The sequence below is a fragment of the Neophocaena asiaeorientalis genome, unplaced genomic scaffold, assembly GCF_003031525.2.
Source record: "Neophocaena asiaeorientalis asiaeorientalis breed wild unplaced genomic scaffold, Neophocaena_asiaeorientalis_V1.1 scaffold154, whole genome shotgun sequence".
NCBI lineage: Eukaryota > Metazoa > Chordata > Mammalia > Artiodactyla > Phocoenidae > Neophocaena > Neophocaena asiaeorientalis.
In genome coordinates, this window is record NW_020172982.1 from 1,788,935 (window position 1) to 1,810,158 (window position 21,224).

Sequence of the window (21,224 nt, forward strand, 5' to 3'; positions counted from 1 at the left end):
TAGCCGCTAAGCCTGCGCGTCCAGACCCTGTGCTCCGCAACGGGAGAGGCCACAGCAGTGAGAGGCCCGCGTACCGCAAAAAAAAACAAAAGAAAGAGCCGAGGCAGGAGGGAGGGAATGATTCAGCACAATTTGCAACAATAACTCTCTAAAGCTACATCTAACAGTGTGGTCAGCTGTGTCCTCTACAGGTACTCCAAGGACAATATACTTTTCTGGCCATAAAAAGATGTGAAAAGCCACCAGACATCGTGTCGTTGTTGGAACTCAAGTTTTTATTCCCAAAATTCTGCTCCTTGTAATTAAGTCTGTTTTCCCCAGATGCTGACAGAGACTTAAAAGCCCATTAAGCTTCAGTTGTGTCACAGTGACACCTAAAGAGAAAAATAACAAAATGTTGAAGTCAAAATTTTGTGACCCTGGTATCACAAACCAGACTTTGAATATCAGGCCACCCACTCAAATGCATAGCATTCTTAAGCATACTAAACATGACAAACTTCCAGCATCATTCTGGGCTATGCCTTTGGTGAGCTTAAAGGTTAACTCCAAGTGCTCGGCAAATTCTTTGGTGCTTTATAGGAAACAAGAAAATAAAGTTTAAAGTCCAAGATCTAATTTATTAGCAACGCAACCAGGCATATAAGCCCTACCACTGTGATTGCTGAATTATAATATCTAAAACCAGAATGGACTGAACAGTTTAGGTGAACACAGATGTAACAGTTCTTTGGTGTAAATGAATGAACGCCACAAAGATCACATGGCTGTTTTGCACTTGGTCCAGTCTGCGTACTGTAACTCATTCAGAACATTTCTGATAGTCTCAACACAAACTTCTCCTCTGTGGTGTTTTTTTGATGCAAGATTCCATACATTTTCAAATTCATCCTCGGAAAGCTTGACACCAATTTTACATAATATCTCTGCAATCTAGGGGGAAAAAAAAAACCTTTCAAAGTCAGGCTAATATTTATGTGTTTTTCAGTTTGTATTTTTAAAAACATCTTCATAATATCTAAGACTATGGACATTTATCCCCAAAAAAGATGTGAGGATGTGTGTGTGTGGTGGGGGAGGAGGGCTTATTACGTATAATAAGCCAATATTAAAATTCCAGGACTTTCAGCTCAGGAATCATTTTGCTAATATGAGTGACTATAGCGTGTTCAACTCTATTAGCCAATATATAAAATTACTTTCAACTCCAAGTGTTTCTGTTTATTTTGAAGGGAAGTGGCCAAATTCAAGCAGAAAGGGTAAAAGAGTTAAAGATAGAAGACTTGCTGGATTTGATTTCCGTCCCAGTCACCTCTTATGTATGTTATCTAGACCCCTTGCATATTAGTTTCTCTTCTTTAAAATAAGAATATCTATGGGACTTCCCTGGCGGTCCAGTGCGCTTCCACTGCAGGGGGCACACGTTCGATCCCTGGTCGGGCAACTGAGATCCCACGAGCCACGTGGCCAAAAGATAAAGAACATTTATGGAGTGTCTCTAACTGGCCTGTTGTAAACTTTAATTATAGCTGGGGGTGTGCAAATGTTGCAGAGATAGTGCACGCGCGAGCGAGTGAGCAGACTAAAATCTGAGCATATTGAAAACCAGCAAACTTTCGTTATTAATCATCTCTCTGCAGTGATAATTAGTAAAAGAGATAAAGGGAGGGGGGAAACATGCTTTATATGTCCCAGGGAAAATATAAGAAAGGAAAGATAAGAACCAGTAGTGGGAAGAAATATTAGAATGAGTAGAGGGAAGAAAAGATTTGAGGAAAAAAAAAAGAAACTAAATTTAAAAGAGGAAAGACATTTACTGTGAAGCATACAGGAGGGAAGCAAAGAGGGAAATGGAAAGAAAGGTTAGACAGTGAATAGGAAAGCCAAAGAAATAGAAGACCTTCAGAATACCTCTATTAAACTAAATCTTAACAATTAAAAGGTCCCCTAGATATGATGTGCCTTGTGGGAAATTAACAATATAATTAAATACACTTGAAATTCAGGAGAGCAGTGCTGTCAGCAGCAGCAGTTACCCAGCAGAAGCACCTCAAGGCACCCGTGCATAGTTGCTATTTTCCTCCACCCAGTGACAGGTAAAGAAAGTCCCTGCAGGGACTTCCCTGACGGTCCAGTGGTTAAGACTCCACGCTTCCACTGTAGGGGGCTACGGTTCGATCCCTGGTCAGGGAACTAAGATCCCGCATGCCATGTGGTGCACCCAAAAAAAAATATGTCCCTGCAGAGTGAAGCCCTGAGGTGTGTTCTTGGGCATCCCAGCCCTTCTCCCCTGCTTCCTTCCCAACACTTTGGGAGGCATTCCTACCCTCATTCAGTTTTCCATCCTCGTGTATTGATTAGCTAACACTTTTACGGAAACCCATCTATTCTCAAGGTGACATTATTACTCCAAGCAGGTCTCTGGGTTCTTTTTTTTTTTTTAATAGACTTTATTTTTTAAAGCAGTTTTAGGTTTCTAGAAAAATCGAGTAGAAATTATCTAGAGTTCCCGTATGCTCTATCACTTGCCCCCTCTTTTCCCCTGTTAGTAACATCTTGCATGAGTGTGGTATATTTGTTACAGTTGATGAGCCAATATTGCTACATTATTGTTAACCAAAGTCCATAGTTCACATGAGGGTTCACGCTCTGCGTTGCATAATCTATGGGTTTTGACAAATGTATAATATCCACCATTATGGTATCATACAAAATAGTTTCACTGCCCTAAAGATCCTCTGTGCTACACCTATTCATCTGTCCCTTTTTCTCTCCAACCCTCTGGCAACCATCGGTCTTTCTACTTTCTCCATTGTTTTGCCTTTTCTAGAATGTCATTTAGTTGGAATAGTATATGTGCAGGCCTCTGGGTTCTTACTTCCTACCTAGAATTGTGAGATAAAGGATGACTTCCTAGTTAAAAGAATTTTAGGCATCAGGAAACAAGCAGGAGATTTTTGTTTCTTTTGGTGGCCCTAAAGCCCTATTTCATAGGCCCTTTAGAGTGACTGAGGGAAGAGAAAATACAGTCTGCGAAGGTCTCTTCTCTAACCCTCTGTGGTGGATCCTGGGTTCCTTCTTTGGGACCAGCCAGGAGGCATCTTCCTCTGAGTTTCTCCCCTCCTCTCCCCCCACCTCAGTGGGAATGAATCATTGGAATGAATCTGTTACTAAGTTTGCAAGTTTGCAAGCCATCAACCCTGCATGTGAAGTCCCAGAAAGCATCACACATCTGTTCACATCATCTCTAGCTCTGGATTTGAAAGCTCGAAGAAGCAATTGCTCCCTTGATCACAGCCTGCTTTCCACACAGCACAGATCTAGACAGGCTGCTCTGACCAAGACCTGCCGTTACTCCTCGGCCCTCAGAAACCCAATGGCTATTCTGGCCTAGCCGGTTGCACCTGCTTTATAACAAACCTAGGAAGAAAATCACCTGGGCCATGAAGACCATGTTTACCAAGAGAAAAAACAAGATACATGGGCTGACACGTGGCAACAGGACAGAACATTTTAAATCAGTGCTTGTTGTAGATAATCTGAGATAGCAGCTCGTAAGGATGGCAGAGTGGCCCTCCTCACACTTACTCTTTGGTTATGGAGACCCAAGACTACAAGGGTACTTACACAAGGAAGGGATTGAGCCTCTTTGCTTTTACTCAACGAAGAATAGTGTTGACTATCTTAGGAAAACAGTTTTCTTTTTATACATGGGTCATAGTGAATATATGACGTGAGTGTAATGCTTCTTATTAGAGTAAATTCTACTTCAAGAATTATACCAAATATCACAGCCAAATTGAACATTATCCTCAAGAATCCTAAGGGGGGGGAACGGGGTGCTCCTGATGACTTTTGTAATATAAACGCTCAAGCAAATAAACATTTCCACCTTTGTGTGTCGTTGGCCTTTCTTTCAACCCTTTTGAAATCACATGTTGTACCTCTTTTTTGGATCTGGTCTTGAAGAAGTCTCTTTCAAACAATCCTTTCTGGCCAAAGATGGTAGGATACAGCAATGAATAGGCATTTCCCTCTTCACCATAATTGGTTCTGTCACTGATACGGCGAATTTGGGGGGCGGGAATATCGGACCGAATGGTTGGAACACCGTAGATGGGATAACCTAGGACATGGATGGGGGAGGAAAACAGACATTCTAAATACAGCCGCCACCAACCATGTGCCTACTGAGCACTGGAAATGTGGCTGGTCCAAACTGAGCTGTGCTCTGAGTGTAAAATACACAATTTCAAAGATGTAGTACCCAAAACAAGAATGTGAGACATTTAATCATTTTATATTGATTCCTTGTTGAGATGATGGTACTTTGGAGATACATATTGTATATAAAATATATATATACTATTTAAAAAAATTTTTTTTTAATTTTGTCTGTGCCACGCAGCATTCAGGAACTTAGTTCCCTGACCAGGGATTGAACCTGGGCCTCGGCAGTGAAAGCACCAAGCCCTAACCACTGGACTGCCAGGGAATTCCCAATATACTATTAAAGTTAATTTCACCTGTTTCTTCTTCTTAATGTGGTTACTAAAATTTTTAAAATATATATGACACCAGGACTTCCCTGGTGGCACGGTGGTTAAGAATCCACCTGCCAATGCAAGGGACACGGGTTCGAGCCCTGGTCCGGGAAGATCCCACATGCCGCGGAGCAACTAAGCCCGTGAGCCACAACAACTGAGCCTACGCTCTAGAGCCCGCGAGGCACAACTTCTGAAGCCCACATGCCTAGAGCCTGTGCTCCGCAACAAGAGAAGCCACCGCAATGAGAAGCCCACACACCCCAATGAAGAGTAGCCCCCTCTCGCCGCAACTAGAGAAGGGCTGCATGCAGCAAGGAAGCCCCAACGCGGCCAAAAATAAATAATAAATTAAAACAAAAAGATACATACAACACCAATTGTATTTCTATTGGGCAACACTATTCCAAAGCAAGTAGCAAGCTCTCATCACAACAGAATGTAAAGCATGTCTATGAAATCCAGTTGAGAAAAATATGTAAATCCTTAATCATGGCCTTAGTCCAAAAAAGGGATCTTGACCAATATAAAAGAGTCTTCTAGATTCATCATGCTTGATATTGAGATCTGGGCGGTTATGGGTTGAACTGTACCCTCCCCAGACTTTTATGTTAAAGTCCTAACCCTTAGTACCTCAGGAGGTGACCTTATTTGGAAAGAGGGTCATTGCAGGAATAATTAATTAAGATGAGGTTATACGGGAGAAGGGTGGACCCTTAGTCCAATATGACTGGAGTCCTTATAAAAAGGGGACATTGGGACACAGATGCTCACACAGGAGAACATCAGATGAAGACGAAGGCAGAGATCAGGCTGGTGCAGCAGAAGCTGAGTAGCACCAAAGCCTGCCGGCAAACCCCCAGAATCCAGGATAGGGCCTGGAGCAGATTTTCCCTCACAGCACTCAGAAGGAAGCCACCCTGGCAACACCTTGACCTCGGACTTCCAGCCGTCATGAGACAATCAATTTCTGCTGTTTAGCCATTCAGTTTATGGTATTTGTTATGATAGCCCTAGCAGACTAACAGAGGGGGAATAAAGATGTAAGGAACCGTTCTGTAAGAGCTCATCAAATATTTGAAGGCAATCTGTTTGTAGCTAAGAATCACGTGGTTCAAAAGTCTCCTAGCACTTGGTGAAGTCTGAATTCCGACGAGGTCTAACATTCCGGGTTCTGAGCTATGATGGTTTCACTTTCATTGATACAGAGAGAGTCATTTTACTTGGGTCACCATGAACACTAGTTCAATTCAGCCTACATTTATTGAGCCTTCCTGGGTGCTTAGAATACAGAACTTAATGAAAGGTCCTGGGCTTTGAGAAAGTTAGAGTCTAATAGAGGCTGGGGGACAATGCAAGGACAGACAAAGGACACTCCCCTTCTGTGTTTGTTGATCCTTTTAACACTCCCGCAAATAATGTGACATACTCACAAGTAGAAGGAACAGCGCCTACAACTGCATTGATCTCCGAAGAAGTGGTCTTGTAGTGATTAGAAACTTTATCGCTTGGCCTCAGAAGTGTCCGCAGAGTCTTTTCTGAGCTCCCTGGCTCTTTCAAGACAATATCTTCAGGCTTTATCAGGAGAGCTGGTTCAGATTCTTCTACATTAGCCTCAGCAGGGTTTGCACAATCTGGTTTTCCACCTTCAAGCAAAGACAGAAAGGGGGAAAAAAAAGTACAGCACAAAGTTACTACCTGGTGCTCACCCTGTAACAATATGAGTTTTCCCATTTAGTCTCTTCTTGCTGGTGGAAACAGAGGCTGAGCTGGTGTAGACCCTCCGCTGACACCTGTACCCACTGTGGAAGCACAAGTTCAGTCCAAGGTCATACACCAGGAAATCTGAACAAGGTCTAATGTTTCTGCTCACCACTGCACTCATTTTATGCTAGAATGAAGCTTTTAAATCTGAAACACCAAATGAAAACGGAGAACTTTTTTTTCTTTCCTCTTTTTTAAAATTAGAGCCTATTTTCATATTTGACTTGAACTACAGGATTACCAGAGTTGTTCCTAAGACTGTGCCCTGGGGAGGGACAGGAGAAGAAATATTTGGAGCTGTAAATTCCACACATAACCTGATCGCCGCGGTAGGGAGGGAGCCCCCATGCACTGTGACATTTGGAGAAGCGACGAGAGCTCGCTGTGAGCGCAAGAACTGATTCTATGAATAACTCCCTTCCAATCAGTGTATAAGAGAAAACCCTGTAAGATTCTGTTCTCTTTTGCAGATTTGCTCTGCTGAGTCAGTTCTGAAGTTGAGGAGAAAATTCCTGACACAGCTTTTTCATGGAGCTGCTAAGTACACAGTTAGCACTAGGCGGCGCTGTGGTCTCTCGAGCGCTGGAGGAACTCAAGGTGCTGGGGAAGGCCCAGCACCGGTTACACAGGCGAAGAGTGCCCCAGTGCCCGATCGGGGTGGCAAACCAGAAAAGACAGACCCATCTAAAGTCTGCACCCCCCGACTCAGCCCCTGCCAATCGCTGCAGTGAAAGCGTCGGGCCCAGTGTTCCAGACCCTCTGGACCCAGTCCCTGCACCCACGAGTGGGTGGGCGCAAAAGGCAGAAATCTGGACCAAGTATGAAAAATAGTTTCTCCGAAAACTGCTCGAAAGCCCCTGCCTTACGGGAAGCACCCCCTTTTCTCCAGCCGTCAACAGTAAGATGGAACTTGATATAAGAAAATTCCTGGCAATACATTCCCGAGTCCCTTCTGACTGACCCACCAGCCACTGTCTTAGAAGAAGAGGAAAACCTCAAGAACTCCGTTGAAAATGGAGCTCAAGTCAGGACCCCGCAACCGGAAACAATTAGAAGAACCACCTGGTTTGAAAGCAGGCTTTTGCTTCATGAATTGTTCCAAGAAGGAAAATACTCTGTCACCCTCTATTTATTTCTGAGAGAACTAGGGTAGAGTTGTTTTCTATAAAAAGCTTCATTAGGTAGAGAAGTTCCTCCTGCTTTCCTAGTGGACAGCAGAGAAAAGCCATCCCAGAAACTGGTAAGGGCTCCCGTGGTCAATAAAGCCCCAAATGTGGTACGGGCTTTGCAGGAATAAAAGTGAAAACAGGAGTATCTTCACGTTTTAGAGGAGAGATATTCCAAGAGGAGATAAGCATGTAGACAATCTTTCAAAAGTTAATCGTCTGTAAGAATCAAGACTTGAAAATTAAAGCAAACGAGGTATCATTATATAACAACTAAATCACAAGAATGTTTGAAATAACACTCAGTGGTAGCAAGATTGGAGTAAAACCTTCTCACCAACGTGACTGATAAAATTGGAATTTGGTACAATCATTTAAAAAAGCAAAATGAAAGAGTTACTTCTGGGACAAAAATAACATTCATAAGAAATGAGATAGAAACAGAAAGCTTTCTGAGAGATGATAATCATTATAACGTCACCCATATTACTTTTTAAATATCTGGAAATAACCTAAGTTTTAAAAAGTGAGGAAATGGCTTAGTCATTCATAATACCTCAGCTTAAGGGAACTGAAAATAAAGTTTACAGAAACCATAAAAGTATCTCTTCATTCCATAGAAATTTGAGAGCTAAGTTTTTTTTTAGCCAAATAAAAATGGTACAGTCCCCGTGATTTTAGCTATTTTAAAATATTTCCATACATGGACTTCCCTGGTGGCACAGTGGTTAAGAATACACCTGCAAAGCAGGGGACACAGGTTCGAGCCCTGGTCCGGGAAGATCCCACATGCCGCAGAGCAACTAAGCCCGTGCGCCACAACTACTGAGCCTGCGCTCTGGAGGCCGCGAGCCACAAATACTGAGCCTGTGTGCCACAACTACTGAAACCTGTGCGCCTAGAGTCGGTGCTCCACAAGAGAAGCCACTGCAATAAGAAGCCTGTTCACCGCTACGAAGAGTAGCCCTTGCTCACCACAACTAGAGAAAGCCTGCATGCAGCAACAAAGACCCAACACAGCCAAAAATAAATTTAATTAATTAATTAATTTTAAAAACAAAGAACAAGCTTATAAAAAAATTTTTCTATATGCTCACTCACATATGTATATATGTATATCTATATATGGTTAGTGATGCAGGAAGATAATGTGTAAACATGAAGATATTTGAATAATAGTAAAGATTATGTTTTTCCTTTTAAAAATTTAACAGATCGGGCTTCCCTGGTGGCGCCGTGGTTGAGAGTCCGCCTGCCGATGCAGGGGACGCGGGTTCGTGCCCCGGTCTGGGAAGATCCCACATGCCGTGGAGCAGCTGGGCCCGTGAGCCATGGCCGCTGAGCCTGCGCGTCCGGAGCTTGTGCTCCGCAACGGGAGAGGCCACAACAGTGAGAGGCCCGTGTACCGCAAAAAAAAAAAAAATTTAACAGATCAAATTCTATTTTACAATTGACTTTTCCTGGGGGAGGGGAGCTAATTTCTCTAAGAAAATGGTTTTCAAACAGCTTTCTGAGGAACTCTCTTTCATATTTTGGGCTTCTGTGTAATTTGTTTTGCTTGTAATTGTTTTCTTTTGAATGAGTAATACACGGTTCCAAACTTAAAAGATACAAAAACATAGATTGAAAAGTGAGTCTTGCTGCCACTTTGACCCTCAGCAACCAGTGTCCCCTCCCCGGAAATAATAAATGTTATCAAATTCTTTCCTAACCTTCCACAGATATTCTATGCATAAAAATAAAAACAAATATATGTATATGTGTGTATCTTTAAATATATAATATTAAAGTTGACAAGAGTCAAACTCCTAAGAAAAAGAAAATACTAAAGTCCATTTAAGAATTTAGCAAGACTTCAGAAATTAAATACCTTTAATAATGACCCTCTCTTCATACTCCTTAAGGGGGGTTTTATCTTTCCAGTTAAGAAAATTTGCAAATTCAAGGTAGTTAATCAGCCCGTCGTTATCCACATCACAGTATTCAAATAGCTGGTCCAGGAGCTTCTCATCTATGTGCACACTGGCCTGGTCACACGCTTCCCGAAGCTCAGCTTTATCTATGGCTCCATCTCCCTTCTGTTAGACACGAAGCAAAAAAAGATGACGTGAGTATTGTCTTCACGAGCAGAGTGGGCAACATCTGTTATTTCCTTTAAGAAAAAAAGAAAGAGCTCTATCACATAAATTCAAACAATCGGTCCTATTTTTCATATAAGGAGAGTCAGATACTAAGCGAGATTGGTCCCCATCGTGTCCATCTGATATGTGCCCGGTAATTTCAACCCTGGTTGGAGTGGAGTGTAGCTCACAGCCTTTGTTCATTTTAATATCTTCCTCATTATTTTATTTTTATTTTATTTATTTATTTTTTTTGCGGTATGCGGGCCTCTCGCTGTTTTGGCCTCTCCCATTGCGGAGCACAGGCTCCGGACGCACAGGCTCAGCGGCCATGGCTCACAGGCCCAGCCGCTCCGCGGCATGTGGGATCCTCTCGGACCAGGGCACAAACCCGTGTCGCCTGAATCGGCAGGCGGACTGTCAACCACTACGCCACCAGGGAAGCCCCATATCTTTCTCATTAAATCATGTTGTTTACACTCGGGTTGAGAAGGCCTAAGCATGATTCATGCTTGACATTTCATTTGACCAATGTTGTGTACTTTTGACAGCTTTCTGCAATTTTCAATGCTTTCAAAGTTGGTGTTCCAACTAGGCAGTCAGGGACTTCCCTGGTGGTCCAGTGGTTAGGACTCCACAGTTTCACTCACTAGGGCCTGGGTTCAATCCCTGGTCAGGGAACTAAGATCCCACATGCCACGCGGTGTGGGAAAAAATTAAAAAGTCAACTGGGCAGTGATTGTCCTACACTCCATTGCCTGGTGAAAAGAAGAAATTAGGGACGTGGCTGCAGGCCAAGCACAGAGAGTGGATTCAAAGGCAGCTGCCGCTGGATATTAACGCTTCCGAGGACAACAGGATTCACTCAGATTCATCCGGGAAGCGGGAGGAGGGGAAGTTTCCACCCCTTTCAGACAACAGTTAAAGACAGAAGCACCTACGCTGAGCGTGAAAGGAGGGAAATTTAGAAAGACTCTGGGCAGAACCCGGCTGATTCACTTGCAGGGTGACGGGCCGGAGCACATAATGCTTGTTAAGGAAGAATGGCCAGAGCTGGGCGTCTTACCACTCAGCCCTCCTGCAGCCCGTCAAGCCAAACTTAGATCCATCAGAGATGACAGGGAATGGTCCCAGTGTTTTCAAAGTGGGTGCCAGCTGCTATAAGGGAGTTTGGCCCTCTCAGAGAGATTTCCCCGAGATAGTTAAACTCCCAAGGGAAAACATAAATGACTCACCAACCATCAGCTCCTAGACTCAGGGTTAGATTCACAACGCTGGTGAAGACAATCCCCTTGAGAACAAGAAACTGACCCAGTGAATTCTAGAGAAATTCCTGCAGCCAGACCCATAGGCCTGGAGAATGTTCCTAACCCTCATGTTGAAAGAGAATGAGAATTTAAAATACATTATATGGGGCTTCCCTGGTGGCGCAGTGGTTGGGAGTCCGCCTGCCGATGCAGGGGACACGAGTTTGTGCCCCAGTCCGGGAAGATCCCACATGCCGCGGAGCGGCTGGGCCCGCGAGCCATGGCCGCTGATCCTGCGCGTCCGGAGCCTGTGCTCTGCAACAGGAGAGGCCACGACAGTGAGAGGCCTGCGTACCGCAAAAAAAAAAAGTAGACTGCTTTATGAAAGTCTCTACTGCCAGCCCAAGTCAACCAAAACTACGAGCCCCACAGCCCTAACTGAAAAGCAAAGGTGGGGTGGTGGGCTGTTGAATCGAGGGTCCCCAAATCTGAAAAAGATGGTGGCGATAATGAAAGAAAATGCTTCTTATTCACTGGGTACAGAGCCACTCCTGCCTCTGCAGCCTTGACGTTTCCCTCCCCCCATACCCCAACCTCAACTGTTCTAAGGAGGACTAGGTATGGGACAAGATCTCCTTGTCCCCAAGGGGGATCACAGGCCACAGGTATCTGTCCCAGTATGTTGTGGAACTTCAGGGGGGTGGAGACTGAAACCACTACGGCGTCATTGGCTGTGGGTGCCAAAGTCGTCACCCTACCGAGTGTGCAGCAAGGAGAGACGTCAGGAATCAGCTGGTGGCATTTGGGCAGGGTTTGTTCAAAGTGGAGAAGGAAAGTTAACAATATATTATTTCTGTGGCTTCCACTGCTGGATGTGTCAATTGATATTGATGCTTTCCATACCTGTCTTATGAATGTTCAGGCACTTACAATCAAGAGAAGCCACATGGAGAGAATGCTAGTACCTTTGGGGCCCCTCAACCCTCATGACCCCTTTGAGCTGCAAGTCTCTATGAATAATGATTTCACCACGTAGAGCCGCTGGGCCTGGTTCACTAACCTGAAACCCAATGGTCTTCACTGGTCTGCTGTGGCTTTCAACCTCAGTAAGAGCTAAGGACCGAAAAAGGGCATTGTCACTCTACTCAGTGGGCAGAACTCAAGGTTATTCTCACAGCTCCGGCCAATCCTGCCATTGATGAATCTGTTATATTTTTACTGACTCTTGGACTGTTGCCAATGGCCTGCGTGCTTGGTTGCCACTTGGAAAACTACGGACTGGGGACTTCCCTGGTAGTCCGGTGGTTAGGACTCCATGCTTCCAATGCAGGGGGCATGGGTTCAATCCCTGGTTGGGGAACTAAGACCCCACATGCCCCCTGGCATGGCCAAAAATATAGAAAATTTAAAATTTTTTAATTTAAAAAATTTTTTAAAAGACCACTACAGATTGGAAGATTAAAGACACCTCTTTTTGAGACAGAAAACTATGGACCAACAGAGGAATGGATAAAGAAGATGTGGTACATATACAATGGAATAAAAACGAACAAAATAGTGCCATTTGCAGCAACATGGATGGACCTAGAGATTGTCATACTGAGTGACATAAATCAGACACAGAAAGACAAATATCATATGATATCACTTATATGTGGATCTGAAAAAGAAGAAGGTACAAATGAACTTATTTACAAAACAGAAATAGCATCACGAATGTAGAAAACAAACTTATGGTTACCAGGGAATGGGGGGGAAGGATAAATTGGGAGATTGGGATTGACATATACACAGTACTATATATAAAATAGATAACTAATAAAAACCTGCTGTATAGCACAGGGAACTCTACTCAATACTCTGTAATGACCTACATGGGGAAAGAATCTAAAACAAAAAGTGTGGATATATGTATATGTATAACTGACTCACTTTGCTGTACACCTGAAACTAACATATTATAAATCAACTGTACTCCAATAAAAAAAAAAGAAAGAAAACTATGGAAACAAATCACAGCTGCTGAGTGAACCATCCAGGTAATTCACATAGATGCCCAGGATAAGGGTCCATCCTCTGATGTGGATGACAGGAATCAAGCTTTGGATTGAGCCTGCACCACCCAGGTTGCACAGTCGCTGCCTGGATCCATCCTTGTAGCAGACACGACAATACACGCACCATTAGACAAAGTGCCAAAAAAGCAGTCGACGTTTCTGAGGCAGAGGCTACCACCACATGCCTAACTTGTGACTCCTGCCACAAGCTGACCCATTTGTCTTATGGTGAGGGAGGACACATCACACACAAGGCATTGCCCCATGCTCCTGGCATACTGACTACACGAACCTTTGTCCCCTCTCAGAGCTATTGATGGTACATCTCTCTGTTGACACATTTTCAAGTTAGAGAATTGCTATTTCAGTCCAATGAGCCAGCTCCAGACACAAAAGTGTGGCCCGTGCAATTCATCTGAGTCACATGCTTTGCTTTCTGGACCACTTCCGGTCTGACAGTGGTGTGACTTATAGCACAAAGGCTACTCAACAATAGGCTATTAGTCAAGGTATTCAATGAACCTTTTCTGCCCCCAACCATCCACAGCAGTCTGATATTACTGAGCTTTGGAACAGCCTTGCTCACACGTCTTAGTAAACCAGTTTTGTCAATGAATGCAACTGTCCCCCAAAAGGAATCATCCCATCACAGCTACTTCCTGGATAATAGGCAGAATAAAAGGAGCTGGAATTATATATACCTATTTTGAAAATTTGAGACTCTGCTGTGACCATTCTTGGACATGATGAGTCTTTATTTCCCGCCCCCCTTTAGATTTTAAGTTCCCTGAGTTAAAAGCCTGCACATTATCTGGGATAATGTTTGATGCGCTGTCAGTGTTCAACAAATAACAGAATTAATCCTCTAAGCCAAGAAGAGTCAGTTAGGAAATCACCGTTTATTTGTTCTGTTTTGTTTTGCTTTTCAATTAAATTAGATCTGGGCATTCAACAGTATAAGATTCTAATCATCAAAAACAATCCTACAGCTGTACTAGGAAGACCCACATCTTATTACCCACTCAGGAAAAAAAAGCTCCTCAAGGGCACTGAGCACTACATTGTACATATTAAAAGTTAACTATTTAGGGGCTTCCCTGGTGGCACAGTGGTTGAGAGTCCGCCTGCCGATGCAGGGGACACGGGTTCGTGCCCCGGTCCGGGAGGATCCCACATACTGCGGAGCGGCTGGGCCCGTGAGCCGTGGCCGCTGAGCCTGCGCGTCCGGAGCCTGTGCTCCGCAACGGGAGAGGCCACAACGGTGAGAGGCCCGCGTGCAGAAAAAAAAAAAATATATATATATATATATATACTTGTTTTTCTTAAGTAATTTAATTCTGAAGAATAATTTTTAAATTACCTGTAAATAGCAATCGGTCTCTACTAAAAACCAGAGAAACAGTTGAATACTTACATTTTCTTTAAACACAACTTTGTGAGAAATGTCGTTGATGACTGATTGGTGTTTGTCCCGACATAATTAGTACAAACTTAACTGAGATATGTAACCCACTTTTTATTCACCAGTACATCACAGGTACACAGGCCCCTAATCTAAAATCAGATAAAACGCATGGGCTTAAAATGAATTAGCCAATGAGTGATCAAGATTTTTCCATAGGATAAATATTGTGAGGTATCACTTTTCTCAAACTGTTCTCAACATTGGAATGGAGATAAGAATATTATCCTTTTTTCCTTTTGAGATAAACTAAAATTATTCTGCTCTTTCTTTTCTGCTCCTATCAAGATTATGATGCCCTACATCATCACGGGTTTATTTATGAGCTTTTATTTGTTTATGTTAGACTTATTCTAAAACGGTTTGAGGCTGCCTAGAGAAAGAAGTACAATGAGAGCCAAAAACAGTGAGGAAGTCAGGGCAAAGAGAAAATAAAGTTGGACTAAAATAAGATGAAACCTGAAATAAAAAGAGTGCACAATGTATACTATAGGATCACATTCACAAACTAGATGTGTTTCTCTGTATTGGCTCTAAGCTTCCTGGCAGCCAAGTCAAAAAGGTATGCACTATTGGTCCAAAGTCATGCTGTACATGAAGCAAAAACAAACCAGATACTTAGACAATGCACAGTTATGTGCTTTAGAAAGACTGGGTTTCCCTATAAAGAGGATGCGTGTGACAAAAATAAATAACAGCCGCGTGGGCGTACTAATAAAAAATGTGCCACGTTTCACAAACTGTTTGTGTAGTAGCGTTCCTTAGTGCAAGCCTAAGGCACTGTGCAGCTTGGTAAATCCTGTAATGGCCTAAAATGATGTCAGGTAATTATGCAGCCCTGGGTTGATCTGACTTGATCAAAGAATAAAATTTAGAGGAGCTTGAAAATTGAGTGATCTTACTCTCAAAACTGAAACCACACCTGGTGCCCAGGGGAGAGCGTTCTAAGCTTGACTTGGACCAGACTGACAGTACCGTGTGTACACATTCAGAATGAGGCAGAGACTGTCCATCCCCCAGGCTCCCAGCACACTCCAGTTTAATGATCTGCAACAGTGGTTCTCAAACCTCAGCCTGCATCAGAATCACTGAAAAGCTTGTTAAAACACAATTGCTAGACCCCAACCCCAAGTTCCTAATTCAGGAGGTCTGGGGTGGGCCTTAGGACATGCATCTCTAGCATGTTCCCAAGTGATACTGATGATGGTGAAAGAACCACATTTTGACAACCCAGGTCTACTCCAGCAAACATTTTCTGTCAAGGGCCAAAAAGTAGGTATCATAGGTTTTGCAAGCCATTCAGTCTCTGCATGTGTAGTTGCAAAAGCAGCTGTGGACAATACTTAAAACAAATGGGCATGCATACGACCCAGCAATCCCACTCCTGAGCATATATCCAAAGAAAACTCTAATTCAAAGAGATACATGCACCCCAATTTTTTTAAAATATAGGCATGTAAAACTATTTACAAAAACAGGTGGTGGACTGGACTTGATCCTGATCTACACCAGCCTGGGGGGACCTGTAAGCCCATGCGTAGACCAAAAAAGCTTCACTTTACTACTGGCCTTGTCATAGTGTCTGAAGGCTGCCAGCAAAGTGTCAAAGTTTTGGTAGTTAACTTTCTTTAAGTGATGTCGCACTGCTGCAACCAGGGCTCTCTGTCTGTCCTTGCCTCGGAGATATTCTCCCGGAAGTCTTCTGTGGATGAGATCACCAGCTCCTATTGAAGAGAGGGGGAAAAAAGTCTTTTATCTGAATTTAATGCCTGTCACAATTATTCCCACACTAACTAAAACAGAGAGAGATCTAGCAACTTCTGTGAATGAAAAAACCTAACTCCAATACTATTATGCATCATGACAGAAAATTCTTTTTATAAAAAAAAAGTACAAAGTAATTGATAAAAATGAATACTTCTGCTTTATGCGACTTCTTTGCTCAATGAAAAAAATCTGAAAAAATGAATTTTATGGGGGAATCATGAGCCCCCTCAGCTGTCAAATCCTTTCCTAAGACAACAAAGTCCTTGCCTGACACCCTCTTAGCAGACATTTGTCTACAAGGCTGAGGATCTGAAAGCTGGGGCTGATTCCACATGGGGGTCACTCTGTGTGCCTCAAGGTTGACTAAACATCTAGGAAACCTTGTAAAAACTGGACACAAGTTCCCTACTCCTTCCTAATGTGAGTTTCCAGTCTGCCTTCAGTCTACACACCAAGTCCCCATTTCTGTCCTGCTTCCCCTACACTATTACCAGCACAGAAGACCTCCATTCACAGTCCATTAAGTGAGTCCTGACCCACAACCCCGAGTAATAACCCCTCCAATCCACCTGCTGCCACTGCCAGACCCAGCCCTTGCTTCTACTTTTCTTTCATGACTTAAAGGAACTTTCCTGAATTATGACACAAAGAAAGTACAAACACACTACCTCTAAACCCCATTGCTTGGATGTTAATGGTGACACAGATCAGACCAGAGTTGACCATGTTGCTTCAGATGTGACGGCTTGGTGGATGTCACCAGAAGAAACCTTCTGCCTCTGTTCTTTTTCCCCTGGCCTGTACCCCTCCCTTCCTGCTTTCTTGCGACAGGGTCATGCTGGCAGTTGGCTGTGATATCCTGGGTAGGTTAATTTAAATTTCAACATTGATGGATGCAGCTACAGAGGATCATACTAAGTGAAGTATGTCAGAAGGAGAAAGACAAATCCCATATGATATCACGTATATGTGGAATTTCAAATGGGACACAAATGAACCTATCTATGAAACAGAAACAGAATCACAAACATAGAGAACAGACTGGTAGTTGACAAGGGGGTAAGGGGTTGGGGGAGGGAAGGATTGGGAGTTTGGGGTTAGCAGATGCAAACTGTTATATATAGAATGGATAAACAACAAAGTCCTACTATATAGCACAGGGCAGTATATTCAACAGCCTATGATAAACCATAAAGGAGAATAATTTTTTAATGGATATGTATGTATAACTTTGCTGTACCGCAGAAATTAATACATTGTAAATCAACTGTACTTCAATTTTTAAAAATTGAAAAAAAAATAAATTGCAACACTGGTTGCAGTTCAAGGCAACTAATATTCACACCTACTTTGTACAAGGCCCTATATTATTAGGCTCTGTCAAGGGTCTTTTTTAATAGGTGCTCATAGCACCTCTAAGTTTATTATAAAATCAGGAGTTAATCCTGCATATTCTGACAAAAGCCTTCTTTCTAAGGGTAGACCCTAAATATGGGCGAAAAGCCCACAACCAGTGCTAGTTCCAGGAACTGGCCAAGTGCCTCAGAACAAGATCATCTGAAACGGGGTCAGCTATTATCAGACCATCCTAACGTAGGCAAAACCCAAGTAAGGCTCTGCGAGAGGAAATCAAAGTGATTAGGGGTGATTTTTGACACATAAGTGTGGCTTCCTTTCCTCTTCCACATTTCTTCCCCTGATGTCAACCCTCTGGGGGGCTGCTCTGTATAAGGACCTCCCCCCACCCCGGCTCTTCCACAAGATGGCTCTTGGTTGAGTTTTTTTTTATCTTCAGAGGCCTTCACTCTCCATTAACATCCAAAAATAACCATTCGAATGGTTGTATCTCCAACTCTACCTGGTTTTCCCACCACAACCCTACCAGGTATGACTGCCTAGTGGATGAGAGGTACGCTGATACCGTCTTCTGGCCTGGCCCTGAGAGAATATTTATGAAGCTCATGTCAAATCACTGACAACTACTCAAGAGCCAACTCTAAAGAGCTGAAATCAGGAGTACAAGCTGTGGCCCTAAGAGAGAGACCCATGACCTTGCTACCACGCCAGGGACATCAGAAAAGCCACGCCTGCTCCTCAGTTGCACCCTGCCTGCTACCAATTCTCATGATGCACTACTGCCTATGATTCTCCTCCACATCACATCTGCCCTGGTGCATTCTGGGAGCCGGATTCTCCTCCACATCGCCTCTGCCCTGGTGCATTCTGGGAGCTGGACACAGCCCTTGCACTCTTTCTGGAAGCATCGTAACATAACCAACAACCCCAGGCCTGAGGGATGAGGCATTCTTTGTGCAGTTGCCTTTCTTTCCCTAAGTAAGGGTAAGGGAGCAATCCAGGCCCAGTAAAGAAACCAATATGTTCTCGGAAGCAGGCAGACCCTGAAGCTTTCCACGGAATAGATGCTGCTAGTTAACCCCAACAGTAGTCACAAAGGGCCACTGGGGTTAATCTGTGTCCATCCATGAGCTCCAGGAAAAGTCTAGAGAGGGCTGACAGTCCCCTTACACAGTTACGCTGTACGGTGCCAAGGCCAATACTGACATATTTTTTAAACTATTAATGTCAGTCTCCTTCCTTTTCACTTTATAGCTCTATCTTATCATTCAACTTTTAAGGGTAATGTAGCTCAACTATTAGGAAATTTGTCAATGTTGCCTAATTGTCAACATGATAAACTATGTGTTAGATACATCGATTCATGCTATGGATACCGGGGAAAATAATGTACTGTGCGCTAGACCCCAAGAATCCAACAGACAGCAAGATGGGGCGCCAACCAGCATGAAGCTGCCCTCAAGTAGGCAGCTGAGCACGATTATCTACTTGTATTTCAGGCTAACTGATGGATTTCCTAGATCATCCCTTACCCACTTCTAGAGGTATGAAGAGCCTCTAAGATGGGCAGGCATCCATTAAACATGTAACAGTTGATCTAAAAACAGAACCAAAATATAATCTCCTAATGTGGTGATTCATGGTGGTCTGAAACACCATGTTGCAGAAGCTCAGTAAATATGTATTTTATTTGTCAGTGAGTGGACTTTAACACATTTTTAGTAGCAGTTCTTAAAGTTTAGCATACATGAGAATATATGAGCATGGGTCCCAGGAACCTGTATATTTAATAAATCCTCTGGGTGATTTTAATGCAGGTAGACTGCAGACTGTATTTTGAAAACCAGTAAAATACAGCCCAATCCTGATAAGCTTTGGCAGAGTTTTCCCTTTGGAAGTCTGCTGTTTAGATCCCTTAGCACTAAAAACAAAATCCTGGGAATTTTCTTCTGCCACTTTGTAGGTTGATTAATTGATTGGCTGGTGGGCAGAGTGGTTCTTAAGTATGTGGTTGTAGAGTATAGTGCTTTCTGGAACTTGAATGTCCCTACAGTTCATCTGGGTATGTCGCAGTTCCTGATTCAGTAGGTCTGGGGTGGAGCCTGAGATTCTGCATTTCTAAGAACCTTGCAGGAACCACCAACACCACCCATCTGCAACCACATTTTGAGTAACAAGGGCCTAGTACCATCTTGGAATTCATTAAAAAGCTACCTCACTTCACTTTGGCTTGTTTAATACAGGCCTTATTTATTTTCTAAATAAAATTCTGAGCCTTAAATACACTTAAGGAATTCATTACAAGGGCTTAAAACTGTTCCTATTTCAAATATAATATGAAAATTTTGTTTCTTTCTTGTGCTACAAATTGTTCTCTTTAATGTTAATGTAATATTTTAAGCCATTAAAATTAGAAGCTTTGAGAGAAGGAGATGGTGAACTTAACTGCATGATTTGGGGGGTGGGAGGGATTTTGTTGTCTGTTTTTTAAGAAGAAAGTTTGTATATTTACCATACTCCTCAGGACGGAGACAAGCCCCAAATGTGTGGTCTGGGGGAACATTCATTGTTTCTGCAATGCTATTAAAGAAAACAAATATTTTAGTGAAAATTCCCACCACATGGCATCCCTGGAATTTAAAATATGTTTGCCATATGTTTTTAATCACCTATATTTTCTCCTATAACCAAACTATGAGAATCAAACAGAAGTTCTCCAACAGATCTTTTCCCTAATCTCCCACTCGCATTAACAATGGCTGAATGCTTTCACTGGCTTTCAGTGAAAAAGTCCAGACTGAAAAAGAAAAAACAGAACATACTCAAAGAAAAATTATGATAAATTTCTGAGATCTCAGAAATAAAGCTTTACACAAAATTCTTCCACCCTGTTCTCCAAAGGCCCTGTCCATTTTGGAGACTCAGTACTTTCCTGGAACCCCAAGCGCTATAGAGGCTAATAAGAGTTCCCTGATTAACACAAAAGGATGATCCTTATTTAATTGATAGAACCTAATAAAACACAAACCAAAATTTACCACAAGAGTAGTTTGTAAATTTGATCCAAAAACATTTTCAATTCTAAGTTAATCATGAACTTACGGATCTAAAATTCTTCCAAGTTTATGTTGAAATTTTTCTTTGAAATCATCAACTCTCTTGGATACAACCTTAGCTCCTCTTTTCCTATAAAATTAGAAAATTGTCAGGTATCTGTATTACCTAAAGTATTCTTGGCTACCAAATATACATATGGTGAGGAATACCATAGTATCATTTGGGCCATCACAAAATAAATCCAGTTTCAAAAGAAATTATATGCTAAAAAGAAAGCTTTATGTGTTCATTCTTCTATCATGTATATTCTATTATAAAGATAAGTTTATAATAGAATATAAAATTTTGATTAAAGAATAAGACAAGCAAACAAAATTTTTTTCAGTAAACAAAAAGAGTTAATATCATTCTTATAAGTGTAACTCCTAAAACTGCTAACGGAAAAGTAAGCATAAAAGAAATAAATAAACAAAGGATATAAACAAATAACTCAAATCTAGTAAGCAAATATATGGAGAAATTATAATACTCTCCAGTAATAAAAGAAATATAAGATAAAAGAACAACAAAGTACCACTTTTGAATAGTACATAAGTAAATATATATATATATATACACACACACATATATAGAGAGAGAGAGAGAGACAAGAGACAGAGAAAAAGAATATCTAACATTGGCAAA

The 21,224-nt window shown here is 42.3% G+C and overlaps 1 protein-coding gene across 1 annotated transcript in view; it reads right to left on the bottom strand.

Annotated features, from left to right (window-relative positions):
* Nucleotides 1-624: 624 nt before the first annotated feature.
* Nucleotides 625-21,224, bottom strand: part of EFHB (EF-hand domain family member B) — a 49,123-nt gene continuing 28,523 nt past the window's right edge. Inside the window, exons 7-13 of the mRNA XM_024742053.1 lie at nucleotides 20,586-20,669; nucleotides 19,996-20,063; nucleotides 15,930-16,084; nucleotides 9,345-9,552; nucleotides 5,978-6,190; nucleotides 3,945-4,126; nucleotides 625-933 (exon numbers count right to left, since the gene is read on the bottom strand). Of these exons, the coding sequence (XP_024597821.1) occupies nucleotides 760-933; nucleotides 3,945-4,126; nucleotides 5,978-6,190; nucleotides 9,345-9,552; nucleotides 15,930-16,084; nucleotides 19,996-20,063; nucleotides 20,586-20,669 (1,084 nt within the window). The 3' untranslated portion in view covers nucleotides 625-759. The remainder of the gene's footprint in view (nucleotides 934-3,944; nucleotides 4,127-5,977; nucleotides 6,191-9,344; nucleotides 9,553-15,929; nucleotides 16,085-19,995; nucleotides 20,064-20,585; nucleotides 20,670-21,224) is intronic.